Below are 27,823 nucleotides of genomic sequence, written 5' to 3'. Positions count from 1 at the left end.
TAGCCCATTCCACAGCAGTAGCACTTTGGAGCCAGATTATGCCTGTTCTAGCACTGGAAGGCACTTTTCTCTCATACACCAGGAAAGAGGCATCCACACTTCACCTGAGGTAGGAAGAACCTGAGAAAGCTGTTTGTTTTGCTGTCTGTACTGGAGCAAAAGGCGAATACCTCCAAGAGATCATGGCATTTTATCCCTCATGACATTTTACTGCTCCACCTGTATGAGATCAGACAGGTAGGATTTCCATTTACAATTTCTCCCCTTTCTTATTTTTGTTGCTAAGGCTACAGAAAGAATACTCTGAGAGTGATGCTTTCATTTATTTAAAAATTTTAATAGGAATTTGTGAAAAGTTATGCAGCTTGATACACATGCATGAAGCAAACCTCCAGTAACGCTGCCACATCTCTCTACCTCTGTTAAATGTTGTGCCGCTAAAAAGTCTGGTGAACATGTGAAAGTTTGCTGTTCCTTTTCTTTTTTTCTCCTTGTTATTCACACTGCAATTTGTTGCAGATTCTCCAAAATCTCCATTGCCAATTTTGTGTTCCAGAAATAAATACACTGTTTTATTACTGATGGTCTGTGAAAAGATAGACATGCTATACATGAATGCATACCAGAGTTACAGAAGAAAGAAAACAAAAAGCTCTGTTATTTTCATTACTTATTAATTTCTGTTCTGTGTATGAAGTACTATAGCTATTAAAAGCATTTCGTCAGCATTTTCTTCAGCAGTTGACAGCATTTAGCTGGCATTTTTGGAAGGACAAATGCACGTTTTACAAATGGAACTTTCTTAACTCTGATCCCCCTCTTGATATGAATTTTGAGCTTCGGCCCCATTTATTATTCTCTTTGAAAAGCCTATATAACTCACACAATCACAATGAAGACAGGCCATTGACTTCCTGACAAATGCTGAAAGCTTTCAAGTTATAATTACTAAATTTACACAAAGGAAGTGTCTGACCAAATCGGAAACGATGTACCCATCTGCTTACATGCCAAGTTGTTACTGTTTTGGGATAACAGATAATTGACTCTCCCATATTACAAAACCATGAAAGATTTTCAGAGTGGCATGGAGTAATCCATCAATGTCAGCAGAATTCCTACAGCTTTGAAAATCTATCCCTAAGGATTGCTGTTATCCAAACTGGAATTACACGGCTTAATGTAACAACTTTTTACTTACCTACCCAAATTCCTCTGCAGTAACAACTCAGTAATGTATTCACCCTCACTCCCTGCTCCAACCAGCCATGCACAATTTGCTGCATGCTGTTAAATGAGCTAGTGCTGTTTGTTTTGCATGGGTTGAAATGAATATCATCCTCTGCTTTTTGCATGATCCGTTCGATACAAGTCTCCCTCATGAGGACACTCCAGGTGAATGTGGTGAAGAGGGTCAGAAGGGAAGTGACTGGAAAAGAGAGACCTTCCCAGCCTTCACAGCCACACTAATATTCAGCTTTCATTAGCTGAATCTACTTTTCAGTGAACTTCTGCAAGCAAAGGCTGAGGCATGTACGACTGAAATAATTAATTCAGAAAGAAAGTACAAGGTCTGTTGTTGATACTGCTCATAGCTCTTTTCAGTTATGAGTTCAGCGATTCTGGAATAATTGTAATGTGCTTTAGGAACTTGGAGATGAAGAGGGATGTGGAAATGTAAAATATTATCACAAGAAAATTCAAAGGCAGATTCCATTAAATTCTGAATCCCGTCTCCTTTCTTGCTATAAAAATTCATTATCATCAGCATGCTAAATTAAATGCCTTGTGTGGCTACATAGCTAAGCATGTGGAAATGAACTCAGGATTACCACGGAACACCGTCAATTCCCTTACTTAGGGGTGGGGAAACTTGTTCTTAATTTCTTTCCTTCCCCGTCCAACCCCAAATTTAAAGGAAACAGAATGAATCTCAGCTCCAGTCTTCACCTTTTTCTTTTTCAGCTATACCTGAATTATTGACAGAACTGTCACCCCTGGAGTTTAGACTGAGAATAATGGAAATGTTGACAGGCTTATTGCTACAACACTTCTTGCAGAGCTGGCAATAAATTTAGTCCAGCTGAAGACTGTAGCAAGACCCAGTGCAAGTGTCAAGATGACCTTGTTTTAAGTAAGCAATTAATAAATTCAATACAAAAAGATATATGAGGCTTTTGTCTAGTTTACCATTTTGCAATTGAAAGCCTGAAAGAAAAGAAGACAATGATATATCAGTCTGCTGGCCAACTAGAAAGTGTGACATCACTGGTGGAAAACTCAGCTGGACAAGCAGAAAAAAGTGAGTAAATTAATGATTGTCCCAGATCCTAATTCTAGTTGCAGGTGACATACCGTTTGGTGTGGTTTTGTAATAGTAGAGGACTAGGATGTTTCATGTATGATCTGTGCTGCTTCCAGCTCAATTAATTTTCTGGCTCTTCTTTATGGCTATTAAAAATAATCAGTTCAATACTGGATTTAGCAATAATTTACAGAAATTTTAGTTTTACTTAGGACATCATGTGAAGCAGCTTATTTTTTGAGAAAGTTCAAATACTTTCCCTAACATCACATGAAGAAGTAAGGAACATTTTTTCCCTTGACTCAGAGTTTGAAAAAAGGAGACTTGATTTTTCTGAAAATAAATTACATTCTCCATCTCCATCATCTCCAAAGTAGCATGGTAATTTTCCAAAATAAACTCTTCAAAAGTGTAAATAAAAACATTTTAAAATAGCAATAACAACCCTTTCAGAAGAGTATAATAAAAGTTGTTTAGAAACACTGCAACAAAATCCTATACATCTTAGCCTTCAATTACTATATCGTTTAACAGCAAATTTTAGCTCTCTTCCAACAAAAATATGATATCTAAATATTCTGCTACATAGAAAAGCAAAAGATATATCCACAATGGTTTCAGTGCAACTCCAGCATATCCCAAGACTGTTCCTCCAGTACATCCTAAATCTCTGTTGTAAATTGCAAGCTTCTAACTATAAAAATAATAATACGACATTTAACTTAATTTAGTGAGTGGATACCAACTAGACCACAAGAACAGCTGTACTCTCTTAGGCCAAACATCCTTTTAGTCTGGTCCTCAGAACTGACTGGGAACAATGCCTAGGAAGAGTAAAGAACCCGGGGCAAACAGTGGCAATTCTCCATTTTTTCCTAGGTTCCAGTGATCTGCTCCTCAGAAACTCCCTTTGTGTTTAATAATCCTTGACAAATTTCTATTCCATGAATTTGTCTAATTTTGTAAATTTTGGCATCTGCAACATTCAGTGTCAATAAGCTCTAGAGCTTTCACAGTTTAATGATGTGCAGTAGAGAGGAATCATATGGGATGCTTGTTTAATCCTCTAGAACCTTATTGAAACACCAGAGCCATGAACAGCACGCATCCAAACAGAGACTTCTGGCCTTAAGTTACACTGGCTTAAAATCAGGAAGACAACTGTGTTTTAAATACAACTGAACACAAAACGGTCTAAGGCAACACGAGATAGGGTCTGAAATGGCAGAAAACCTGATGTAATACCACCTTCAACTGTAAACTCACATTTTTTAGTTGCAGTAGTTTTAGCCCTGGCATTTCCAGGGCTATACTACATGACCAAAGGTTAATCACAGATTGAGAAAAATATTTGCAGGCCTACAGGAGGAGCCCACATTTTCCCTCCCTTTCTTGAATCCTTTACATACACCAAAAATCACATGATGTAGTAATTATTAACTGTGAACAAGAAACAACAATACTTCCCTAAAACTGAAAATAAGAATGAATGCAACTTTTGTTATGATAAAGACTTTGCAAGTAGACCAGGTAAGCTGCAGCCACATGATTAAATCAGTTAAAGTGGATTTCTTCACTTAGAACTTAAAATGATCTTAAAACAAAATTTGCCATTTCCTTTGTTTTAGGCAAGGGCTCAATATTATTTGAGCTCAATAATATAGTCTATGATTTGTCCCCAAAATGAAGCAACGTTAGAAAGAAGGTATCAAAGATAAAACTGTCGCTTCATTTTTTTATTTTTTTTTCCACATGGCTTTTTGCAAATACAGATTTCAGAACAGAAGTACCGCTCTTTTGCTCTCTAAAGAATCAGCCAACTCCAGTGACAAATCTTTGCTCTGCAAAGCTTCATTCCTCCCCACTTATATGTCAAATGCTTTAATGGAAATAAAAATTCAAAGCCTAAAATCTGGTTAAACCTTTGTACTGGATATGCATTACTTTGATACTTTATAATCCACATTAAAATGTGACTATGCATTAAAAAAGAATTCTGTCCTGATGCAGAGATCAATAGCATCCCTGACTTTATTACACTGAATGTACATATCTAAATGTTGTCCATGGAATTCACTCTTGCATTGTTGAGGATCACTGAAAGGGAAAGGAAGAAACAAACACTATTTAAGCAAAATATTTAACTATAAATTCAAAAGCTAAACAAGAAGGCAACTCTACACAGGTAAGTAAAGGCTCTAAGAGATGGCAAGTCAGAAAACAGACTTTAGAAGTAAAACGTGTCTCTCTTATAGCTTGGGATGAGGAAAGAGAACAGAAATACCCATTAAACTATATGATATTAAGTATTTTTTCTTAAATGCAGAACATTCTTCTCAGTAACTTGGAGGGACTGTGGTTTCAGAACAATGTTAGTGACACTGCTTTTTATTTCTAAGCCCTTCAGATGCAACTGGCATTAAAGCATTGGGATGGGGGAAAAAAAAACCCCAAAAAGACCCCCCCCCCCCCCCCCCCAAAAAAAAGGAACAAAACTTGGCCAAACTGACAGCTCACTATTCGACTATGACATTATTTAGTTTTGAGGATTCAAGTATGCATGGACAAGTTTTTCTACTTTTAATACAGTGCATTAGAGCACTTATTTGTCCAGCTGAGTGAAATTTAGTCTTAACCTTTTTTTTTTTTTTTTTTTTTTTTTCCCTTGCTCAGACTTGCAGTAAGAACACAGTAGTGGGCATGCTGACATTGCTGTCAGTAGCTGAGAGTAATTGCTCTCAAATCCCGAGGGCTGTAAAACTCAATTCCTTCTGTTGTTTTTGCCAGTCAGAATCAGACATCTTCACTTCCATGAGTGACTGGGACTGATAAGGGAGAAGCCTTCTTCTGGGCAGAAACTCTCCAAGAAAGTGCAAAATTCAGCAAAAGATTGTTGCCAGTAGGAAATCCACCAGTGTTGTTCTGATAGGGGCAAGATGCTTTTCAGGTCTAAACTACAGGGATTACTAAAATTTACATTTCAGACAACATCTACAGAAACTAAAGAAAGGAGAGAAAAAGAAAGAAGGGTGTCTTTAGTTATCAACAACTCCATTTTAGTTAAAAGCAATACACAGCGGGAGACATCCACAGGAATAAATGAATAATTTCACTACAGAAAAAATAAATATGGTTTGCCCTGAAATAGCCACAAATTTCTGTGCTCACAAGCACTACGTTGAGAGGGGTGGAGAAAGTAAGATACAGTCAAGTTTGATTTGACTTAGCATGCTCGACATGCTGTTTCTTGCTTGGAACTGAATCTTTTTGTCATATGTTCATTCTCTTCTAAGACTTTATATGAAAAATTATGTTTTTCTCACTCTTTTCATGATGCAAAGCAATAAAACCTTACTGTTAGCATGGCTGTACTCAGCTCAAGCCTGAGTATGATATAATCTATTATTTTATTGCTGGATTTCTTTTCGATATTTGAAGTTTGTGAAAGACTATTGTTATGATGTAGTATCTCTATACAGTGGCAACAAATTTGAAAGTAATTCACATGTTCCAGAGTTATTTTGCAAAGTTTGTCATCTTCTACTAATGCCAATGCAAGCTATATAGTAGAGACTGCTCCATTTCAATTTCTCTGTGTTTTACTTTTTGGTGTTGTACTGTTCATTGAGGGTTAAGAAGTCACAAGGATTAGGGACAGAGAAAGGTGAAGCAAAGAACCACGCAAGTTGCCTAAAAATCTTCTATAAAGCCTGCAGCGGGAACCGCTTTGCAGAAGATCTGGGATAAAGAAACAAAAATTATAAATACAGAAGGAGAATCACCTCTGTATGGAGCTCCACATAGCCATAATCACAGGATATCATTTGAAAAATTACGCACACTGTAAACTATGGAAAAATTATTATGCAACATTTATACAATGCACAATTATATATTAACGTATTATCAAGCCTTTTCCAGTGCTCAGTGGCCATGCCTACATTAGCAAGTACTGTGGCAAAACAGGAATGCCTTTGTCAATACCTTAGATGGTGGATACTGGGGACCCATCACCCATACTAGATGTATTTCAGGGATCAGTTCCTTTTCCAGTAAATGCAAAAGAGCAGCAGGCAATGAGAACCTCTGCTACCTGCCTCCATTACCTTTATGGCTACAGGGCTACGAGGTTTAACGGAAGGGTTGGTCATACCATGACCATGAATCTGATTTTGTTTTAACAATATTAATACAGATTTACTTAATAACAGTGAGTTACTATAAAGCATACTTTTCTTTTATTAGAGTATGTGAAGAAAGTTTATTTGTCCTATTTTTCTCATTGCTTCAAAGAAGACATACCAAACTAGACACATTAAGACATATTTTCACACTCATTGCTTTTTCAAGGACTTACAATGTTTGCAGCAACAAATCTCACCCTACACATTGCATTTCCTAGGATCTATTTATTCTGGGTGAAAAAAAAAAAAAGAAAAAAAAAGAAAAAGAAAAGCGCACTTCTCAATGTCCTGAGCACAATAAACAAAAGCGGTAGATTACTCAACAAACAAAAAACAAACCCTGAACTCCAAGACTGGAGACAAGAGTACCAAGAAAGAAGGGGGGTTGGGGGGGGGGGTGCAGGAAGAAGAAGGAGAAGAAGAAAAAAGGAAAGCTAGACTTGAAATTATAAGATTGTGAAATCCCAGAAATTTAAGAAACAATTCTCTACAAAGAAGAATTGTTGATATAAATGGCACTTCATTTTTTAATGTCCCACCTGATTTCTCAAATATGCCCCACAATAACCCATCTTTGAGGTCCCTGTAACTGCAGTGCGGTACAGATTTCCCCTCTTAGCCTAGCACCCACAGGACCACAAAGGCTGCATTTCCACTGGCCAGTCCTGAGCACCAGTTAGTTAGCGCATATGGGATGTGATTCCGAGGCTTCCAAACTCCAAAAAACTCCTCTAGCTTAATGGGAAACACTTCAGCTTCTGACAGTCCCAAAGTTATTCAGGTAGAAGACTTTAACATTTGGCTTTGCGACTCTTGGCAAGAAATATGCCTTAGCCATGGACACTCCTATGTTCACAGGGAAACTCTTCAATGCTCTCATTTGCCATGAAGCCAAGAAGCCAACTCAGTTGCACTACATCAACAGAATACTGTCTTTTGAGGCTTGACATTTGCAGTTGATTTGGACTGCTGACAACCTATTTCTCCACCTGTCCCAAGGCTATTTGCTTTGGGTATTTCTCTAGGACTGTAACATTTGTGCCCATCTGTACAAGATGGGATCTCATCCTTTTTACACCTTTCCCTCTTCAGAGCTTGCTCACTCTTTCTGGGTATATTATGTAATAGGAATGAAACCTTAATAAACCTCTTACAGAGCATAGCCCCAGAGACTTACATGTTCTCCTTCCTCTGTATTTAGGCTTTAAAGTACGAATTGCAAATAAAGCAAATGGGACCAACCTCCATCCTGGGCAACCTTTTTGGATTTACTACATTCTAGTCCCCAACTGGCACATTATAATAACCCTACTAAGCTAGGAGAAAAGAGGAATATTTTCAAGATTATCATACTGTTTTATAAAGTGTTTATGATAAGCATTTGTTATACATTGATATTACCCTGTAATCTCCAGCTTGCTATCAGGCCTTCAGAAAGACTACAGATGCTACATGCCTAGAAGATCTGGCTTGCAGCAGAAACCCGTTCTTCCTGTCCTTTGCCTTTTTCTTGGCATCTCCAGTTTTGCGGGTTTGCGCTGCAGCAAGACTGCACCTGTGGACCACAAAATTCCTGTTCTCCAGCAACACAATGGGACTTGGAGGTCTTGCCTTCTCCTTCCCAAGGCCCTGCCCATTTATGAAGGTCCTGCACGTCACATGGCTATAGCCACTGCTTCTGCTATAGTCTCTGCAATGCAGTTCAACTTCCAGAGAGCCCAGTTCAAGAGAACATCTTTAGTCAAAAAAGCACTTGAATATGTACAACATTTTGCATGAGTTCTGTCCTGAATCACAGTGCCAAACAAATGCAGGAGGCAAAACTGAGATGCAAAGAGAGACAGCAAATGTCCTGGGGTCCCTAGTGGCTGCACTGCTCCAGCTCTTGGACCAGAGAGACAGCATCTCTAAAGAGAATCTGACCATTATCATCTTTCCTACATATAGGAGCAGGTCCACCCTGGCTACTGAAAAGATTCGATAAACTGATTTACAATGCACTTTCTAAAACCGGCCCTGAAGGCCTTCCACTCAAGCTGATGTTGAAACAGCCTCTGAATTAAGGCTGACGGGAGACACAGCATAGTGCATCTGTGAAGTTACAGAACAATTCCCAATAACTCCAATGGAAAAAACATGACTGAAAAATCTCATTACCTTGAGATATCAAGGAAAGCCAGTGGAACTAAACTATGCTCCACACAAGTTGATTTTATTATTTTCCACATTATGACTGTATAGATTTGATAACACAGGAAATATTTAGAGTTATTTTTAATCAGTGTGCAGAAATTTCTGCATAGTGCCTTCCCTTTTGTCCTTGGTTGGTTGGTTGGTTTTGGTTTGTTGTTGGTTTTTTTTTTTGGGGGGGGGGGGGGGGTGGGGTGTGGATGGGGGGGGTGTGTGTTTGGTTTGTTTTGTTTTTTTTTTTAAAGCTGGATAGAAAGTAAACTCATCATTATAGAGAAGAACAGAAAACAGTATCAAGTAAAAATTAAAGATATGTTCATCATTGTCAGCCTTCCTGTAAAAGAAGTCTTCCATGTTTGCATGGCAAGCCTACAAAATACTTTAGAGAGCAACAGTATCTGTGATGGAGGGATGTTGTAATTCTGTAGTGTCATTAAATATGAGTGGCAGTTAGTGCTTATTCTCTGGATTTTCTTCAGCAAGAACTGCAACGCACACAGAAGAAAGGTTTAAAAAAATCAATACGCTCTCCAGCACTACCGATAAGCTCCCAAGCTGCAGAAGACTTTGCGACATATGGATTCTTCCACTATGAATATCTGTTGTATACTTTACCTCCCCTATAAAGCCAGGCATCAAGGTTGTTTTGTAAAATGCCTGTGTGTTGTAGTAGGGATTTACAACAGAATGTGATAATGTGTAAAGCCACAACTCAGTCATCTTATTGTCCTGGGAAGACCTTAGAAAAAGAGAGAGCTGCGACAGAACACAAAACCTGGATTTAATAAACTCAGTAAGGGTGATGTATTTTTGAGGTTAAGACACTATAAGGCCATTAATCTTTTAGGTAAAATGGCCCTGGAAAAATACCATTCTACATATGTCCATTTGCAAGCATTCATTTTTTTCCTGAATGTTGCCATATACAAGTGTTAGAGGGGGAGCTCTGACCCCTTTTGCTTCCTAAGAGCTTAGAACTCAGCTGAATAGAGACACTACATGCGGATCTACAGGTAGGCCATGGAAAGATCAGCTACATGAACTTTCCTGTACCTGAGACATCTTCCACTTTACCTGCTAAAATAATAAGAAGCAGGATCGATCTGTGTCATGCCCGAGTGAATTGCTACAAGTACGGCCAGATGGGGATTTCAGGGGGCAAAAACCAAATCATAAAATCAATATGCAATTCAAAAATATAATTTACCAACTAGCAACTTCCACGTTTATGCAAGAGGAAGCGTAATTAGTACAGTGCAAGCTGGGAAGCTTAAAAAACAACAAACACAAAACACACCTCTCAGAAAGCATTAATATATTTTGACTCATACTGTAGAGACACCATTGTCTCTACAGATGGGTTTTATATTGCTTTGCTTTTGTTATTGTGTAAGATAACAACCCAAAATCTGAAAGCTGTTTTGTTTGTCTGAGAGTGAACTCCTCAGAACTGAAAAATAAATAGCACTCTTGCTTTGGAAACAAAATATAAAGACTGGAAATGTTAAACATAGCTTATTCCAAGCTGTATTTTATTGAAAAATAGGATGCAGATTTTATTACTAAGAAAACTCCAAACCTAATACTTAAAAAAACTCAGTAAAAATACAATAATTATAATATGAACACTTGCTATCTGTATATAAAGACAAAATCAATTCAGCCAGTGTGTTTATGTAGAAACACTAAGATAAAATAGCAGAATAGCAGAATTCCCACAAATCGTCATAGGTGGAGGTATTTTGCACCAATCAATCACAACGTAACATAACATTATGGTCAACTTCTGCTCTCCCTACACTACTTGAAACTGAAAGCAGCTTTAAAGACAGAACTGGTGCTCACTTGGATTTATGTTACGTCCATATGAGGGCAATCTTGCATTTAAAGTTTTTTTTTAAAAAGCAGTCAGAGATTGAACAAAACGGTAAAACAGAGGGAGAATGTCCCAAGACTTCATGTAGATGGATTTGATCCATGTTATTCTTCTTTGGAAGATAAACAATCAAATAGCATGGGCAAAGAGTTTCAATGACCAACCTGTTTTTTTTTCCAATTTCTTACTTCTCTAGGGCCTTTTCCCCTTGATGTCTGGATATCACTCTCCATAAAGAACAGGCAAAAATCTCACAAATTGAGGTGTTTACCCCAACTTCTAAGAAAGAATTCAATTTTATTACTACTTCCTTTTCCTGTTCTCCAGCAAGAACCGCTAGAACATGGGACTTCCCGTAACTGTTTTCCAGCAAAGAGACGGACAAGAGATGCTCAAGAGACTATCTTCAGAAGTCAGAAAGGACAGGCTCCAGCCTCAGGAGAAAAAACTGGCTTCCATGTGCTGACAGGGTCACAAATACAAAGACCACAAGGTTCTCTTCCCCTGTCAATGTTCAAGTACACTAAAAAATGAAGACATTTACTTCACTTACCCTCAATCAAAGATAACAAATGGAATAAAAAAAATAGATGGAATGAATTTCTACCTCAATCTGGGTGGTGTTGTCATGTCCCTCTTCAAGCAGCAGGTCCGTAAAACCCCCAGGCTCAGAGGAATCCTGCCCCATGCTGGCTCTGTTGGTGTCGACTGATTTGAGAGACTCTGAGTGCCTTCTCCACCTGTGGCTGTTTACATGTGAATCCACTAGCACATTTTCCTCCACTGCAGGGAAGCTCTGAACAACTTCATAAACCACACCTGTTTGACAAAAAAACAAAAAACAAACCAACCACAAGATAATAAGTGAGTGGAACTTTAGTTTACTAATCATAATTGAAAATCTAAGAATAGTAACTTTTTATAAAGATTTTGAACAACTCCATAAAATAGCCATTTATATCTCTGATAAAGTTTCTACAACAACAACATAAGAGTTTAGAAGAGTAGATAGCATATTATACTTCTACAAAATTCAAGAATTTGGACGAAGTTTTGTAGACTCCTCTGAACATCCTAAATGTTTTATTTTCCTGCTTATTTTATGTCTGGGAAAAGTTTTCCCTGTAACTTCTGTAACTTTGATACTTGCCTACCCATAGGTGTCACTTTGCAAAATAAAATAAAGAAAAAAAATCAGTTAACCATCTAACAAAACAAAAGCAGAAGAGGCAGAGTAACACTGGTACAGACTTAGCTTTTGCTACTGATTTTATGTAGAAAGAGCTTGGAAGCCGTGCTGAAAGGCGAATAAACCTTATGAGAGACATGAAATTCCCATAAACATCTGTTCCAGTGCAAAAATAAAGCTGCCCCATTGTATAAATGATAAATGCAAAGGATGCGTGAAGTCTGCAGACACCCACTATATTCTCTGCGAAGGATGAGCAGTTGAGTGGTGTGTTTTACATATTCCTTTTGGACTTTATTCATGCTCATTCACAACTTTTTCATGCTAGTAAAACTATCACCAAGACAAAACCATAAATTCTTCAGTAGTTTCCAGGTTTCCCAATACAAAAGCCAATCAAAGTATTTTTTGTTAATGTACCTCAGTTAACACCATCAAGAAGGGGTAGAGTAATTTTGCATACTTTGCACTAAGAACCAGATATGCTTTTCACACTGTCTTTGGGTCTAAAAGGAGAAGTAGAGGGGTGCTCTGTGTTTTTCATGTGCCAGGAAGAAGGGGATCTTGTTCAAAAACCAGAATTGTGAGGTTCCAAATGAACTCTCAGGAGAAGTGGTAAAGTAAAAGAAAAATACTGAGAGAAGGGTACACTGGTAAATAAATTATTTGTGGAAATATATCCATTGCTTCTGTTTGGCAGAAGCTTCTGAGCAAAGGAAGGCACCACTTCCAAGGTCCACCTAAGCTTTGCCTATGCTGTCTAGGTACAGAAGAGACAGAAAAATAGAAAATCACCTAACAAAGGTTTAAATAAGAAGTAAGATTTTCCTGCATCAAAGCAGGAACAGGTATAGGAGTCATGGGTATAGGAGAATCTTCCAGACATAACACACTTTAGGCTCCATGTGATTCCATTTTTCTATCAAATTCTCCAAAATCCACTAAACTTATTTTCTAAGCTGTACGATCACTCTCAACCACAATAAAATTAACATGAGCCGACAGTGCTCTGTCACCTACAGAAATCAGAATTTAATGGAGATGCAAAATCAGCAATCTGGGGCCATAACTTTCCTCAGACCCCAAGTAACAGGACTTCTTTTCTTTTAATTGGTAGCTTTTTGAAACGTGTTTCCTTGCATTTCTTAAAAGCCTTAGAACACTTGTCTTCAACAAATTGCCACCGCACTCCCTGTTGTATGAAGCAATCAGCTGCCAGATGCAAAGGGACAGCTCAGCAGATGAGCTAACTTATTCCTCTGCTGTCCTTATCAAAATCTATTCAAAGCTGCCCTCCTTGCTTCAGCTTGGAGGCACTCACCATGCTGTTATGGGGGTAAGGGCATCAGAAAGCTGACAGACATGTCAAACTTCCCAGATACAATCACAGATAGGCACTTTCTGCCCGCTACATGCAATGCCTGAGGCTGGATCAATGGAGGCAACGTTTACCCTCCCAGAGCTGCCAAGCCTGCGGCACTAAGACACCTCGGCACCTTCTGTGAGGCATGGGAAGTGTTAGATGCCTACGAACGGGGGTCCCAGGCCACAGTGCAACAGGTACATGTCTGCAAGACCCCACTCCCTTCTTCTGAAGCACCTTCCCTGGCTGCCCTTGGTGGCTCAAAACCCACATTCAGAGGGAAAGGCAAAAAGCATATTTAATGCTATTTCGCTCTCCCACTGCAGCCTAGTCTTTTTATGGCCAACAATCAACAAGTTGAGGCAATCGTCTGAATTACCAAATAGAAAATGTGAAAGTTAGGGGAGGGTCTTAAATCCTATTCACTTCAGGTTGAGCCTCATCTGCAGAGGAAAGCTATTATACTTTGTTCTTCCACATCCTGAATAGAAATGAATGTGGTTTCTAAGCTTTAAGGTGTTGTAACATAAACTGCTTTTTAAAATAATAATAATATAGTGCTGTAGAGAAGAAGGAGATAAGCACTTTGGGGTATTTCCACTGGCTTGGAAATTCTACACATTTTTCTTCATAATTTTCTTTTATAGTGCAATTGCATCATGGCATCTGCAAAATTTGGCATGGGCCTTTCCCCATTAGGGAAGCCTTTGATGTCATCGATGCACAACTTTTATCCTGTTTGAACTGTTTCCATTAAGTGATTTTTCTCTTGAAACACATAAAACATGTTTACTGCCATTAAACTGATAAATATTGTTTTACAAGTACAAGCTATACTGACATAGGGAAGCTGTATAATCATCTAACTGTATTCAGAATGCATTATATCCTTCTAAATTTAATAGTAGCAAGAATTAAATGGATGAACTGATAAAGTTTTCAGTTTAAAACTAGTCTTCGGGGGGTTTTTTCACCATTATCTGTGAGAGCTTCTACCAGTGTTATCACTAGACTAGTTGACTGTCCTGGACTGGCGGAGTGGGGATACTGAAGCTACAATGTGAGATAAAATCTGGATGTGTTTTCAAGGAATAAAGAGAGAAATTTACTGTAGGCTTCCTTCTTCATTAAACCTTTTCCTTAAGCTACTGGGGATGGAGAGAGAGAGATGATAGACTTGGCCAGATCAGCTCTGATCTAGTGTGATGTCTCTGGTTTATTCCAACAGATCTCTAATGCTGAGAAAGTGACAAACTAGATTTTTTTTTAAAATAAGCTGAACAGGTTGTTTTCCTTTTATGTAAATATAATTTAAATATATAAATTCTCAGATAATGGATAGATAAATTAATTTTCAAGTTCTAAACGCAGGCAGCTCATGAAGAAAAAGCATTCAGAGACCTAAAATTGCAATACTTTACAAGTTAGAACTATTTCATGTTTCTGGTTGAAATCTCTGTGTAGCTAATAAATACATAAAAGGCATTTTAGAGGAAATGTACCAAAGTATTATACAAGATCTTTTAGATCTTGGTGCTCACACCTAATTAACACTGAAGGAGAACGTGTCATTCAAATCAATTGGAAAGCAGCCAAATGCTGTAATATCTGATTAATAATAAAATCACAATATTGACAAACATAGATGAGAAGTAACTTGTTCAACTTGTATGAACAGAGACTCAGAACTACAATAAGCCCTCAAATCTGTTAAAATTGCAACTACAGTTCTCAACTGATATTTTTATGTGCAAACCACAAGAGTGTTATATATAGTCCTGTCACTGGCATGCAAATACCTCGCTGTGAAGGTCTGTAGAGCTGATATTGTACTGTAGTATTTTGGAAATAGTAAAAATAGAGTGCAGGTCTTTCTAATGAATATGTAATTAAGCTGGTGTTTTGGTCTGATCCTTCAGCTCTTGTCCTTGAAGTTTTCATAAAATTAGCAATGAAAATCATTATGTCTGCAGCTCCTTTCCCCCTTGGGTTAAGTTAAAATTTAAGTTTTCAACTCTGTGTTGAATAAAGCTAAAAAGGCAGTGGGGTGGTGTCATGGTTTCCACCCAGCCAGTAACAAAGCACCATGTAGCCACTCGCTCACTCCGCGCCTCCCTGGCCACAGTGGGATGGGGAGAAAATATAAAGGCAGGCTCGTGGGTCGAGATAAGGACAGGGAGGGATCACTCACCACTTATGGTGACAGACAAAAGACAGGCTCAACTTGGGGAAGAAACAAAATCTATTTAATTTACAACCAATCAAATCAAAACGAGGATATTGGGAAGTAAAACTAAACCTTAGAACACCTTCCCCCTACCCCTCCCTCCTTCCCAGCTCAGCTCCACTCCCAGTTCTCTCTACCTCGTCCCCCCGGCAGCGCAGGGGAACAGGGGATGGAGGTCGGGGTCAGCTTGCCACACCTTGTCTCTGCCGCTCCTTCCTCCTCAGGGGGAGGAATCCTCACCCTTCCCCTGCTCCAGCGTGGGGTCCCTCCCACGGGAGACAGTCCTTCACGAACTTCTCCAATGTGAGTCCTTCCCGCAGGCTGCAGTTCCTCACAAAATTCACTGGCGTGGGTCCTTTCTGCAGGCTTCCGTTCTTCCCGAACTTCCCTGGTGTGGGTCCTATCTGCGGGCCGAACTTCAGTCACAAACTGCTCCAGCGCAGGCTTTCTCTGGAGTCACAGCCATCTTGGGGAGCCTCTGCTCTACCGTTCACCTCCATGGGCTGGGGGAGGACAGCCTGCCGTCTCACCACGGGCTGCAGGGGCATCCACCTCCTCAGGCGCACCTCCTCCCCTCCTCCCTCACTGACCTCGGTATCTGCAGAGCTGTTCCTCTCACATTCCAGTCCCCCTACTCACTACCAGTTCCCCTTCCTAAATCTGTTCTCCCAGAGGCGCTACCACCGTGGCTGATGGGGTCGGCCTGGGCCAGAGGCGGGTCTGACTTGGAGCCGGGGAAGCTTCCAGCAGCTTCGCACAGGAGCCGTCCCCCGCTACCAAGAAAAAAACCGCGCCACACAAACCCATAACAGGTAGGGGTAAGGGAAACAAATCTATAAAAAGCTTTCACTGCTCTGAGATTATTTGGAGTTAATGACCGACTGTTGGCAAGTTCAGAAACTCTTGTTGCAGTTGGCCAGTTTGGGTCTTTGTAGTCGATGTGATTGATCAGAATTACCACCAAAGGCTTTAAGAGAATAGGGGCATAATTCACAGAAACTGGAAAGACCTACGCAGAATATTTAGAGACGAGACTGAGGAAGGGGAATGGGTAAAAATTGCAGACAGACAGGTGCTTCAAATTTCCTTCTGTGCAGGTTTACATGCTCACAGGAAAAAGACTTTTAAAGATTTTGGCATCTGTTGCCTAAACCACCATGTACCCAGATAATAGCTTTTTGACTACTTTAGCTTGTATTTTAACAAGTACTAAACAAGCTTTTAAACTGCATTAAGCTAACCTGATGGAGGACACATGACCAAAACCTGTATCTTCTTGTACCTCAAGACCTGACTTTTGAGGTGGGTCTGCTAGTCTGAGGTTTTGGGCAGGAAGATGTGTATCCTGTACTACAAAACACAGAGAACTGTATAATGCTTATGTCATTAACATAAATCAATGCTGAAAGTGGACAACAACTGAATACATAGAGAAGTTTGTCTACTTCAATATTGTGAATTACGCAAGCAGCTCTTATAGATTGGAAGTACGAATTGGGCTATACAAGAAAGATTTGCTGAAAGGGAAGAAGCCGCCTGACTATGGCAGGGGCATGGGTTCTCTGCTTTGCCAAGCCTGCACTCAAACAAAAAAGGAAAAATTCTAAGTAAATAAAACCAAAATTAAACAGCAAAGCTTGACAAGTAAGACAGCTCTGATTTAGTAGGGAAGTCTGGTCTGCATAAAGCTTTATTTAGAATGAAGGTCTAGCTCTCACTTTACAACAAAAGAGAAACGTTCAGAATTTTATGGACAGCAATGTAACTAAGGGAGAAAGAAACCCTATTTTGAAACAAAAAAGGCAAATAGATAAAACATCTACTACTCATTCAACTGTTTCTAGGGTTTTTTTTTTCCCTTTTCCATGAGGTCAAACATTGGTTTGTGGAATGTTTCAGCACATCAGAATTTCAGAATTGCATTTCTGAAAAACATGAGTTAATTACATTTCATGATTGCACATATTTAGGCCAACTCTTCAATTTGACTAATTTCATAAATGCACCATAATCAACAAGGCTTTTTTTTTTTGAAAGCCCAGAAATATTCACATATTGAAACCTCTATTCAACACATTGCTTGTGAGATATAGTATCATCTTTATAAATCTGCCACAGCCCAAATGCCAGCAAAATTAAGTATAAAATACACAGATTTATTCATCAAGGAGCTGAAAATGCCATCATACTCCTTTAACTGAAGAAACTTTCTCTAGCCCGCCTCATGAATCTTTATTTCTACTATGACCATTTTATTAGTAAAGATGAGAAACCAGCAAATGTTGGTGGAAGATATGAATACTGGACCCGTTAAGTGACAGACTATTCAAAACCTAAATAGCCCTTTAAAAGATTCTCCAAGCAGATATACTGAATGCCCAATATCACAGCTAAATCAATCGTACTTCCAGTTTAAATTATCTCTGTCTGTGAACAGCTCAACACTATGGAGACTTCTTTTTCTGCTGTACCTGATTCATGGGACTAGGACCAATTCCATCTTTCTGACCTTAATTTAGGAAAGAAATAACAGATATGCTTGGCTTTCAATATGTCCATGATAATAATAGGATAAATTTCATAACAAACTCATAAATAACATGATTTATAAAAAGTATCCCACAGTGACAATTAGTACACAAACAGCTGTGTCAATTTGGATCATGATTTTAAAAACAACAAAAGACCACACCCTGACATTTTCTTTTTAAAGCTTGGCAGAGACTGCTAAGAGAATTTTAAAATTATGTGGGAGAATGATGCTTAAGATGATTCTATTTTCACCAAACAGGGGATGAGAATTTGTGTCGCCTGCAAAGGGAGTTAGAGGTTAATGATAATAAAATACTGAATGATGGCAGATTATGATCACAGTACTGAAACTACTGCTGTTGAATTGTATGCTCAGAACAAATAATGTCAAAAATAATAACACTATCTTGATGCATATTTTTCTTGCAATTATACAATAAATAGCTACTAAGACTCATGTCCAATACAGAGTTAGTATCAGTAATAATAAGAACTATGTCAGGGAAATAACATAACTGGTAATTTCCTTACACATACATTTTATCAACAATATGAATTCAGATTTTTCCCTTCACAACCTCTTTCTATTTAATAATTATTTTTCACCACTACAAGTGGTCCCAGAGAGCATATTACCACACTTCTAGAACTTTATCTTTGTCACAAGTATAACTGCTGCAGTTTTGTTTTTATTTTTAAAATTGTCTGACTTGCTTTCATTTTGCAATTATTTATGTAATCATACTGGTAAATTAAAATGGTATTGGTAAAGCCAGAAGTCTGAGTTCACTGGTAACAATACTGTAACTTTGATTGGCATACATCAACACCGAGGAATTATTGTCTAATTCCATCTTCACTCATACTATCCAGCTACATAAGCACAAGAACTTAACATGCACATTGAATTTATAGAGCAATCTGATTACAGCTTTATAACGTATTATGGATTTGTTTTGCTACTCTTCCTGTCAGTTCCACTCAGGGACTAGTGCCTAAGTTTATTGTTAACTGGATACACACAGAACAACAAAAAAGAGACAACTCATGCCTCAGAGAGGGCTTGCAGTCTTGAAGATACTGGGTAATAAGAGAAGGGAGAGAGTTTTGGTCAGTAAGCAGTGATATCAGTCATCATCAAAAACCTAACCCTTATCAAGATTTTGAAGCCATTATAGTAAGAAGGAGATTTAAAAAGGAAAAGAAAGATGTGCTATCATTTGATGTGCTTAAATTTTTTTATATGCATAGTCCAGATGGATTTAAGTTGCTTTCACAACTGAATTTTTAAAAGTGACAAGAGTCTAGGGAACGCTTATGGTAACAGAATTGGAAGGCATATAACATTTCACACCTACTAGGCTCTCACATCTCATGCACATCTGCATCCCACAGGTTCAGACCTTTTGTATTACTTTTGCAACAGTAAAAACACAATTATGTTTACGCTAACAATGCAGAGTATAATCCTTTATCACAACCCTCCACTTTCTTAGAGAGGGAGAAAAAATTGCTTTGAAAGGAAACCACAGAAAATGAAGATGGAATTGATTCTGGTTTAGCCTTTCCTTACAAAAGAAGCAGCTCTAATAGGCTTAGATACCCAGCCATGGCAAATTCAATTTGAGTACTACTCAGCATCCCTATTAAGAAAAAACCAGAAAAGCCAGAATTGTGTAGTTCTGAATTGATTTAAAACTCCACAGATACACTGTTACTGATGTGATATTTCCCAGAGCTTACAGGTGGATCAGGTCAGAGAGCTGGACCTCATGGAACGCATGAAAAAATTCAAGCCCATGCTATTAGTGCCTATCTAAACTCAGTATACAATGCACAACTGAAATAGTTTCTCCAATTGAAAAGTGGTAAAAAGTTTTCTTTCTCCTTAAGTTTTTCTTGTCTCAGCTGCTGTAACTTCAGTATAGCTTCTCTTCACATAGCTTTGATCTTTGCTATACACATAACCATTTTTTAACACTGGCCTTCAACCTTTTTTTCACCTGAAGATCCCTAAAAATTTCCTAGTAGAGTTCTAGATTTAAGCCTACTCAAAGGAATACTTCCTTGTTCTCCCCTTCCTCTCCTCCTTTCCAGCACAAAATTTGGCCTTATGGAAGGGAAGCCTCAGTCTCCTGATCTTACCTGACTAGCAGAAAAGAGGTGCTTCCTGGTACATTGAACCTGGTACATTGAACCATGCTGGGATTCTTCCTTTTGGCCTTTTACTTTCAGCTACCCACATTCAGCACGATTAACATCACTTAATGTTTGCACATCACACAAATAGGCTTCATATCCACATTCCCAGTATTACTTCCAATAATTATTAGTAACACAGACACTCAAGTGTACCTAGATGAATACTTACCGCATACCAAGTTTCCATGTAAAGCAAAAGGAAGTGTATCTGTAATGTTCTTATGTCCCTGGCACACAACTGAAAATATTAATAATTGTGTTTGCTTGTGGGTTATCAAATTACAGCATAGAAAAGCAGGAAGTTAACATGTTTTAAATCATATGGGGTTTTCTGATTAACCATTGTAGCAGTAATGTCATAATGTTAATTCATGTGTAATTTATAAATTTTCTGTCCAAACCTCACTATATCACAAAACCCTTGCTAAGCCACAAAATTATTTGTGTAAAAAGCAGCAAAAAATAAAGAATTTAACAAAATTGTCTTGCTAAGATAAATGGAGATCTCTTTGTAATATTCTATTTATATGCAAATTCTTGCTTTTCCAATCCAGATTCAAATGTTTTCCAGAGAATGCTAATACCAACCGTACCTTATTTAAACGCATTGGACAAAAGTTTATAAAGGCTTTTTTTCTAGTCAATAACTGGATTATAGTACGATTGCTGATGTTGGATGGTAGCTTTTACAGCTGTGTCCAATGTGTCCACCTCACAGTTCTAATTTGAAAGCATCTTACTTTTTCCTGAAGGATCTAGCAAACCTGTGCACTAGAACAACATGAGGATGCCAGCCTCGTGGTGGGTCAGCTTCTTCTCTAGATCCAGGCTTAACCAGAATGAGTGAGCAATCCATTCACCTAGAAGACATACACCACTGTGCACAGATATGTAGATGATAAAACAGAGTTAAAAACTTAGATGGATGATTTTGCAGTCATATCATTAGGACTAATTTCTGTTTCTGGGCAGCAGAGAAATGCATACAAAAATGAACTAGTCATCCATAGTTTGAACTGCAGCATACGTCTGGACCTCCTTTTGTGTGACTTGTTGAGGGAGAAGACAGCAAATATCTGGGATGTACCAAACTCTGTCAGCTTGGCTAATTTATGCTCTTCCCAGCAGTCAGTGGCAAATGCAGCTTTGGTAGAGGGGTTATCTTCAGTTTTAGCCTGAGGAAAAGCCAGAGGCCAAGACAGATGCAAGCCCATTGCTTGAAAAATGGATTAGCACAGACAGCACTAGTCTTTTTGTAGTACGCAGAGGCAAAGAGCAGCAATTCCAGGGACACCGCTCTGGCCAAGACAACATTGGTTAGCTCTCCACAGGCCTGTCACTCACTGGTGCTGGAGCAGAGGGTAATTGGCTTCCTGGGTATCCCTGTCAGGCTGACTTTGAGTCAGGCACAGGGATCAATGTCAGCATTCACACCAAAGGCAACCGCGCTGGATTTGGTGGCTTAAGCAAAGAGATATGGACAGGAAAACAAATCAACACAATGGAGCTACCCATACATACATGTATACGCAACATCACCTTGCAGGCACAGATCAAAATCTGAGCAACCCAGCACAGCGGAAATAAGAGAAGAAAGATTGCATAACACCTCATTGAGTCCAACAAACACTGAGGGACACACAGACCAAGGTTTTCCTCTCCTCCCTTGTCAGGTGTGCCCAACAGACTGTAATCGCCTTGTTAACAAGTTTGCCTGCAAATAGGGACAAACTCCTAAGCCGTTTACTCGCTTACAGCTTATTTCTTACTGAGTCTGTGGCAGTGGGCTAAAATACAGTCTGCACAGAGTGCCACTGCTCAGAACTCAAACCGACCTGAACACCTTCAAACAACACAGATCATGCAACGTAGCCCTGGCACAACTGAAACATGACCCATTTCTCCTGCTGTGTCTTCAGTTCCCTCTGCCCTCCTCACAGGAGTAGAAAGGAAGTGGTTTGTGGTATTAGATGTTTCACAGAGCTCAGGATTTGGAAAACTCAAAAATGAACAAGTAATTGCTGTTGCCCAGAAATGTGTAGCGGGGAATGCAGCAGTATCTGACATTATAAAAGCTGAAGAAAAAAGCTGCATGACTTTTCTTCTGGTATGCTGGTGAAAGAGAGTTTTTTGAAGATGGGAAAGTTAAAATTTACAACTGTTGGTGGAGATATAACTTGGGCTTTCCTTCAGCTCAATGCTAAATGCACAAACTGACTTCAGACAGAACTTAAAATTTAACCCCCTTCATTTTCATTACAGATTAAGTAAGGAAATTTTATATCTTCTTTCATTTTCTGCACATGAAGGTTTCCTAGACCAACAGTGATTCAGGATTTAGAAAGATTATGCCACCTACAAGTAAATAGATAGATCATTTGTGGAATTAATGAATTCATTTAATAAAAAGGGAAGGCTTAGTGTGAGAACTCACTACACTGTGGTGTCAAGACAGAGTTTTCATAAAATGTCCTGCAAAAAGTGAAAGTAATAAATTGGCATGTTCAAACACAGAGTTGCTCCAAGGGTCATGAAAAATAAAGATGATCTTACTGGGCTTATGTGGTAAGGTTACATGTTTAGGTCAGCAATGACTGAGAAATACATTAAATGTTAATACTTTAAAATTCTCAAGGTATTTTTTACCTGATTTTCTTGGCTTTACAGGTACAATGAATTAAGCTTACTGTGTTTTATTCTTGAGGCTTTTTCCGTAGAGATGGGAGGGTCAAGAAATGACAATGATAATTTTTTTAAAAGAAGAGCTTGAAGCTTGTTTCAAAATCTCATCACCCTCAACCGGCAATTAACCAGGAACTTAAATTTCTCTATACATTTACCCTGTTCTCTCATTTCTGTATCTTTTGTTCCAAAAGAATAGTACAAAACTTTAAAAAAGAAGATCTATTGCCTTCCATTTTCATCCATATGCATTAAGTAGGTATTTTCAGGACTTTTGAAAATATAATAGTGATTTTAAACAAGAGCTCCAATCTGGCCCAATGCAGTAAGTCAGTACCATAGATATGGCCCTCTAAGACCAGCCACTAGAGAAGTCAAAACCTTTCAACTTTCCAGGAACCACAAGAGAAAACTAAGTAACTATAGTAAATATATATGGCGTAGAGAAGGATTCTATAAAAGGAACCAAAAATGTACTGTGAAAGCCTGCATTACTTAATTTTTTATGGTATTTTTGCATAATAGCTTAATGGCTGCTTCACTTTTGCTATCTGTAAGATGCAGATAATGATACTGGCTTTGTCTGTTAAACATATTCTGTGTTACTGATGACAAGTGCTAGATAACAGCTATGTACTATTTTATTGCTGAAATGCCATTGTTTGTTTCTTCCAGACTCTCTGTTACTGTGCAGGGGCAAATTATTTTCTGTCTTATCAAACAAAGATTAAATTTGTCACTGAAATTAAAATAGGTCTAAATGCCTTCAGCTTCTTTTCAGGAAAAATTCTCATTTTACCTTCATCAGGAGATCTGCTGGAGAAAAAATTCATGTTTCTAGCACACTAATGGGAGGAAATTAGAGCAGAGACTGTTAAGCTCTGGCACAAAATCTGCATTGCTAGACTTGACATGGGAACAAAAAAATAAATAAATCATAGATTAAGGAGGAATTGTAGATGTGTATTTAGAGTCAAAGAACAGCTGCATTAAACCTATCAAGAAGCAGAGACATAAAAATAAAAATTAAGCCAGTTAGAGATATGAATGATAGAAAGACATTCTTTGTTTGGCAGAAAATAAATAATGCATTTGAAAACTGGCAGAGATACTGGGGAAACAGAAAAGAAATTATTGCATCAATCTTGAAACTTGTCAAAGCAATGAAATTATCTATCAAATGTTTAATTGGACTGCCCGATATATGTAGTATTGAATATTACCTTTGTCTTCTCCCAAAAGACAGACAAACTAGTACTGTGGATTGTGCAGATATGGGGAGTAAAGTACAGGAAGGGATGTTTTCACAGTTTTTAACTAACCAACAGTACTCAAGGACTCAACTCCCATAAATGGGTTTTAGAATTTACAAATAAAGCATAGGTTTTCATATATATTACATTTGACACTTTTTACATGCACTTCCATCGTGCCTAAATAAAATGAGGGAACTGCATTGCTGGTATCCATCCACTTTTAATACACAGAACCTACACGGAACTTAGTTATTTGGATAGACATGTTCTGAGAAAAGATTGAATAAATGTGGTTTTTTTCTTTATCATACACCTTCCAATTCTGTCACAACATTCCCAAGAAAAAACATTAACAGCTTTGCAGCACTCCCACTGGGGTGGCTTTGCTAGCATGCCGTGTACATACATTTCATCTGTGCATTGTCTTAACGAGGAGGCAAAGACGGATACTGCTGTGCTGCAAAGCACATGGTGTTTTGGAAGCTGTGCAGGGAAGAGCCAGCTCAAATGACATCACTCCACACCTACGAAAGGACAGATTTACAACTCTCTCTGCTGTGCCTGTGCTTTTCTAAGTGGAAGATAGAACATTATGTAATGTGTGAAGATCATTACACATTGATCATCACATGAAGAGTATGTTATTTTACTTTTCAGAGGGTAAAAAGGAATAGCGGTAACACACAGAACAAGACAGTTCAGTACATTTCTTAAAAAACCACAAGTATGCTTAAGTGCTTTGGAGGGGCTTATTTTATAAACAGAGCTGAGTTCATAGAGGCTCAGACTTGGTAGTCTCAGTGACTTAGATGCATGTAAACACTGCCCAGTGCATTAAGAGAACTGAAGGGATGTCTCATGTGAAAGAGACCTTCTTCACAAGAAGGTTTGTTTTCTTCTTGGGTAATCACTATGATGCAGATCATTTATACTTCTTTTCAGCCACTTGCTCAAGCTGTTGCTCAGGTTCTTTATTATCACTGGTTAGAAGGCAAATTCAAAGAAGAGAGGGAAAAATATCTGGAAATAAGAGTGAATATAGTGGGTTTTATTTTGGACACAATGACATTTGAATGTTTACCTCCTCCTGGCTTACTAATCAAAGACAGGAATACTTCATGTACAGAACGATTTGGGAAAATAAGTCAGTTGAAATGTGGCCTATTTTGTTAGACAGAGACTGACATGTCTGTAAAACATACTTGAAAAATCACCCGTGTTTCTTCTCATTCTACCCACTGTAGATTTTATTCCTAACAAGCACATATTAATGCTGTCTCAACATGCTATTTTTTTCTCTTTCCTAATGAAGCACAGTGCCAGCAGTCAGCTATGATTCCCCATACCCTGTCCTTGAGACTCAATGACAGTAAAGCACTAGCCAGTTGCACGGAAAGACATATTTTACAGCAGTCTTATATTTCTATGTTAAAGTATCTTGCTGCCAAGTTTTTAACCCACAGACTGGCTGACAGCCCATCCAGAACCACAGCAGCCACAGTAAGGTTTGGAAACTGGCTCTACATCTTGCAACAGGGAACAGATTCAACAACAGCTATGCTTCATTCAGTGTTGTAAGAGTACAATGCAAAGATTTACCTGATTCCTGGACAGAATATGACCCTAGAAATCATACTTAAATTTCTCATGAACATATTCATAGTCATTTTGGTTTTGTTCCTAATTAGCTCAATGCAGAGAAGTAGCAGGGCACAAACTATGGCCCCGTACCGCATATATTCACACTGTCAAACCACTTACATCTCTTGCGAGTCTCAACCTGGTGAACTTAAATGGGACTTTAACAGTCCCTAGAACTGCTCATCTTCCACAGGGCTGTCAGTTCCACTCCAATGAGGAGTTAATCTTAAATTAATCTGTCTTCTTGCTGAATGCTGACTGCCTTCCTCAACACGTAAATCTCATTTACTCATGCAGAGAAACAGCTCAGTCACTACAGATATATCATTCCATGTCTGAATTATAGAGGGATAAATTACCAATTCCTGGATACCTAGGTGTCCTGGACAGGCGACTGCTAAGCTTGCACAGCTCGGCTGTCCTTGTGCAGGATGTCCCACAGACCCACCCCTTCCAAACCGACTACAGTTAACAGGCCTGGTCTATGGTATTTTCTCTTCAGCTAAATGTAAGGACTGGGCTATCTAGCAGCAAAGGATGCAGTCAGGCTCAGTCAGTAAAAGGCTCTGGCAGAGTCCATGTCCCCACCTTACTAAGGGTTGGCTTGGCCACCTTTCTTCCCTGCCTGAGCAGCTCACTTGCTCCAGCTTTCCAGTTTTGGAAAGCATGTGCTCACTGCAACAGAACTGACTCTCAAAACTCAGAGTAAACTCTTTTTCTTCTTAAATCAGGGCTAGTGACAGTCCCCATGGATTTTATAAACTGTCTGTCCTGCCCCCTTTCTTCTGTTCCAATTAATCTTCAATATTTTCTGGAACAACTTCAAAAGCAGGACCCCTTGCTAGGAGAGGGAAGACCTCCTCCAGGGTAAAGGGAGCCTTGAACTCTCTGCCCCACTTCTCTGGAGAGTGCATAACCACTAGGACACTATGCAAATACAAGACACCAGTATTTGGGCTTAGAAGACAAACGGAGAGCTTTTCTTGTTTCTTGCAAACACCAACTGCCACTCTCAGAAGTGCATTGCACACACTGGATCCTGAAGCAATTAGATCTCTTCTTGCAGCCCTTAACTGAGCACCTAATCCCCAGAAAGAAGCAGGATTTCAGGCACATGATGGGCATTGCTTCTTTTTGTTTTTCATTTTCAGGTAACACCCAGATCCACAAATGGGTATTTGGGATTGCAATTTAAGTATTAACAGTGAGCAACTAACACAAGGCTTTAATTCCACTTAGGGATTAGAAAGCTACAAATTTGTCATGGAAACACTGAGTCTGTAGGTGCTCAAGTCCTTTATCACATTCCAACCTTAAACCTTGGGAGGAAGAGTTTGTTAAACACTAATCAGTGTTGACAGCAAATGCCCACTTCCTTCGAAGACTAAATCTGCTTCTGCAGTCCATGTATCACATCTGAGTTTTCTGGTTTCATGTCAGTCGTGGAAGTTTCTCATAGTTTGGTGCATTTGGGCACACTGTTTGGCTCTAAATGAGCCCCCAAAACCACTGACACTTCCATGAACCAGGGCCTTTCAAAGGCCTGTTATTTAACTGAACTCTATTGCATAACTCCTAGTGGCCATTTTCCCTCTTTTCCATTAATGGTAAACCAAAAACTCACAACTTCTTGTGCCCCAAATTAATCTCCACTTCTGCCTGGTTATGCCAAAAGCTGCACATTTTCCACATAGTGTATGTTTTCCTTCATATGATTTAGCTAAGCTGTTTCTAAGCATCTGTCTAGTATCATCTGTTTGTAAAAAAGGATGAAGCATATATCACTTTTTACCTACTTCTGGAGGAGAAAAGTAATAAAAGACAGCACATTCAGCCTCCTCGTCTCACATAAATGCAGTAAGAAGGTAAAAAGCAACAGCTTATTGATTACTCCCATCAGTTTTGCTGAAGTAAGGAGACTGTAAGCTGTGGGAGAAAACTTTCGGTGTCATTAATACAGCTTCTCCACAGAAAACATGGGCTCATCAATAGATTGTTTTTCAGCTTAAGCTTTAAATATGAGTGCTTTCACAAACACCAGCTGATACAATTTCTTTTAGGTCTGTAATACACTGGTACTCAAATATTTGCAAACTGAATCTTCCCTCTTGTTTTCTTGTGGGTTTTTTCCCTCTCTCTACATGTACATCCCACTCCTCACTGTGTGTCCTGCCCT

General features: G+C 38.7%; 1 protein-coding gene across 1 annotated transcript in view; it reads right to left on the bottom strand.

Moving 5' to 3' along the window:
* Nucleotides 1-27,823, bottom strand: part of PLXDC2 (plexin domain containing 2) — a 282,907-nt gene that overhangs the window by 147,274 nt on the left and 107,810 nt on the right. The window contains exon 2 of the mRNA XM_030009614.2: nucleotides 11,163-11,374. Coding sequence (XP_029865474.1) covers nucleotides 11,163-11,374 — 212 coding nt within the window. The remainder of the gene's footprint in view (nucleotides 1-11,162; nucleotides 11,375-27,823) is intronic.

The sequence above is a fragment of the Aquila chrysaetos genome, chromosome 3 (genome assembly GCF_900496995.4).
Source record: "Aquila chrysaetos chrysaetos chromosome 3, bAquChr1.4, whole genome shotgun sequence".
NCBI classification, from domain to species: domain Eukaryota; kingdom Metazoa; phylum Chordata; class Aves; order Accipitriformes; family Accipitridae; genus Aquila; species Aquila chrysaetos.
This window is presented reverse-complemented; position numbering and strand designations above follow the sequence as displayed.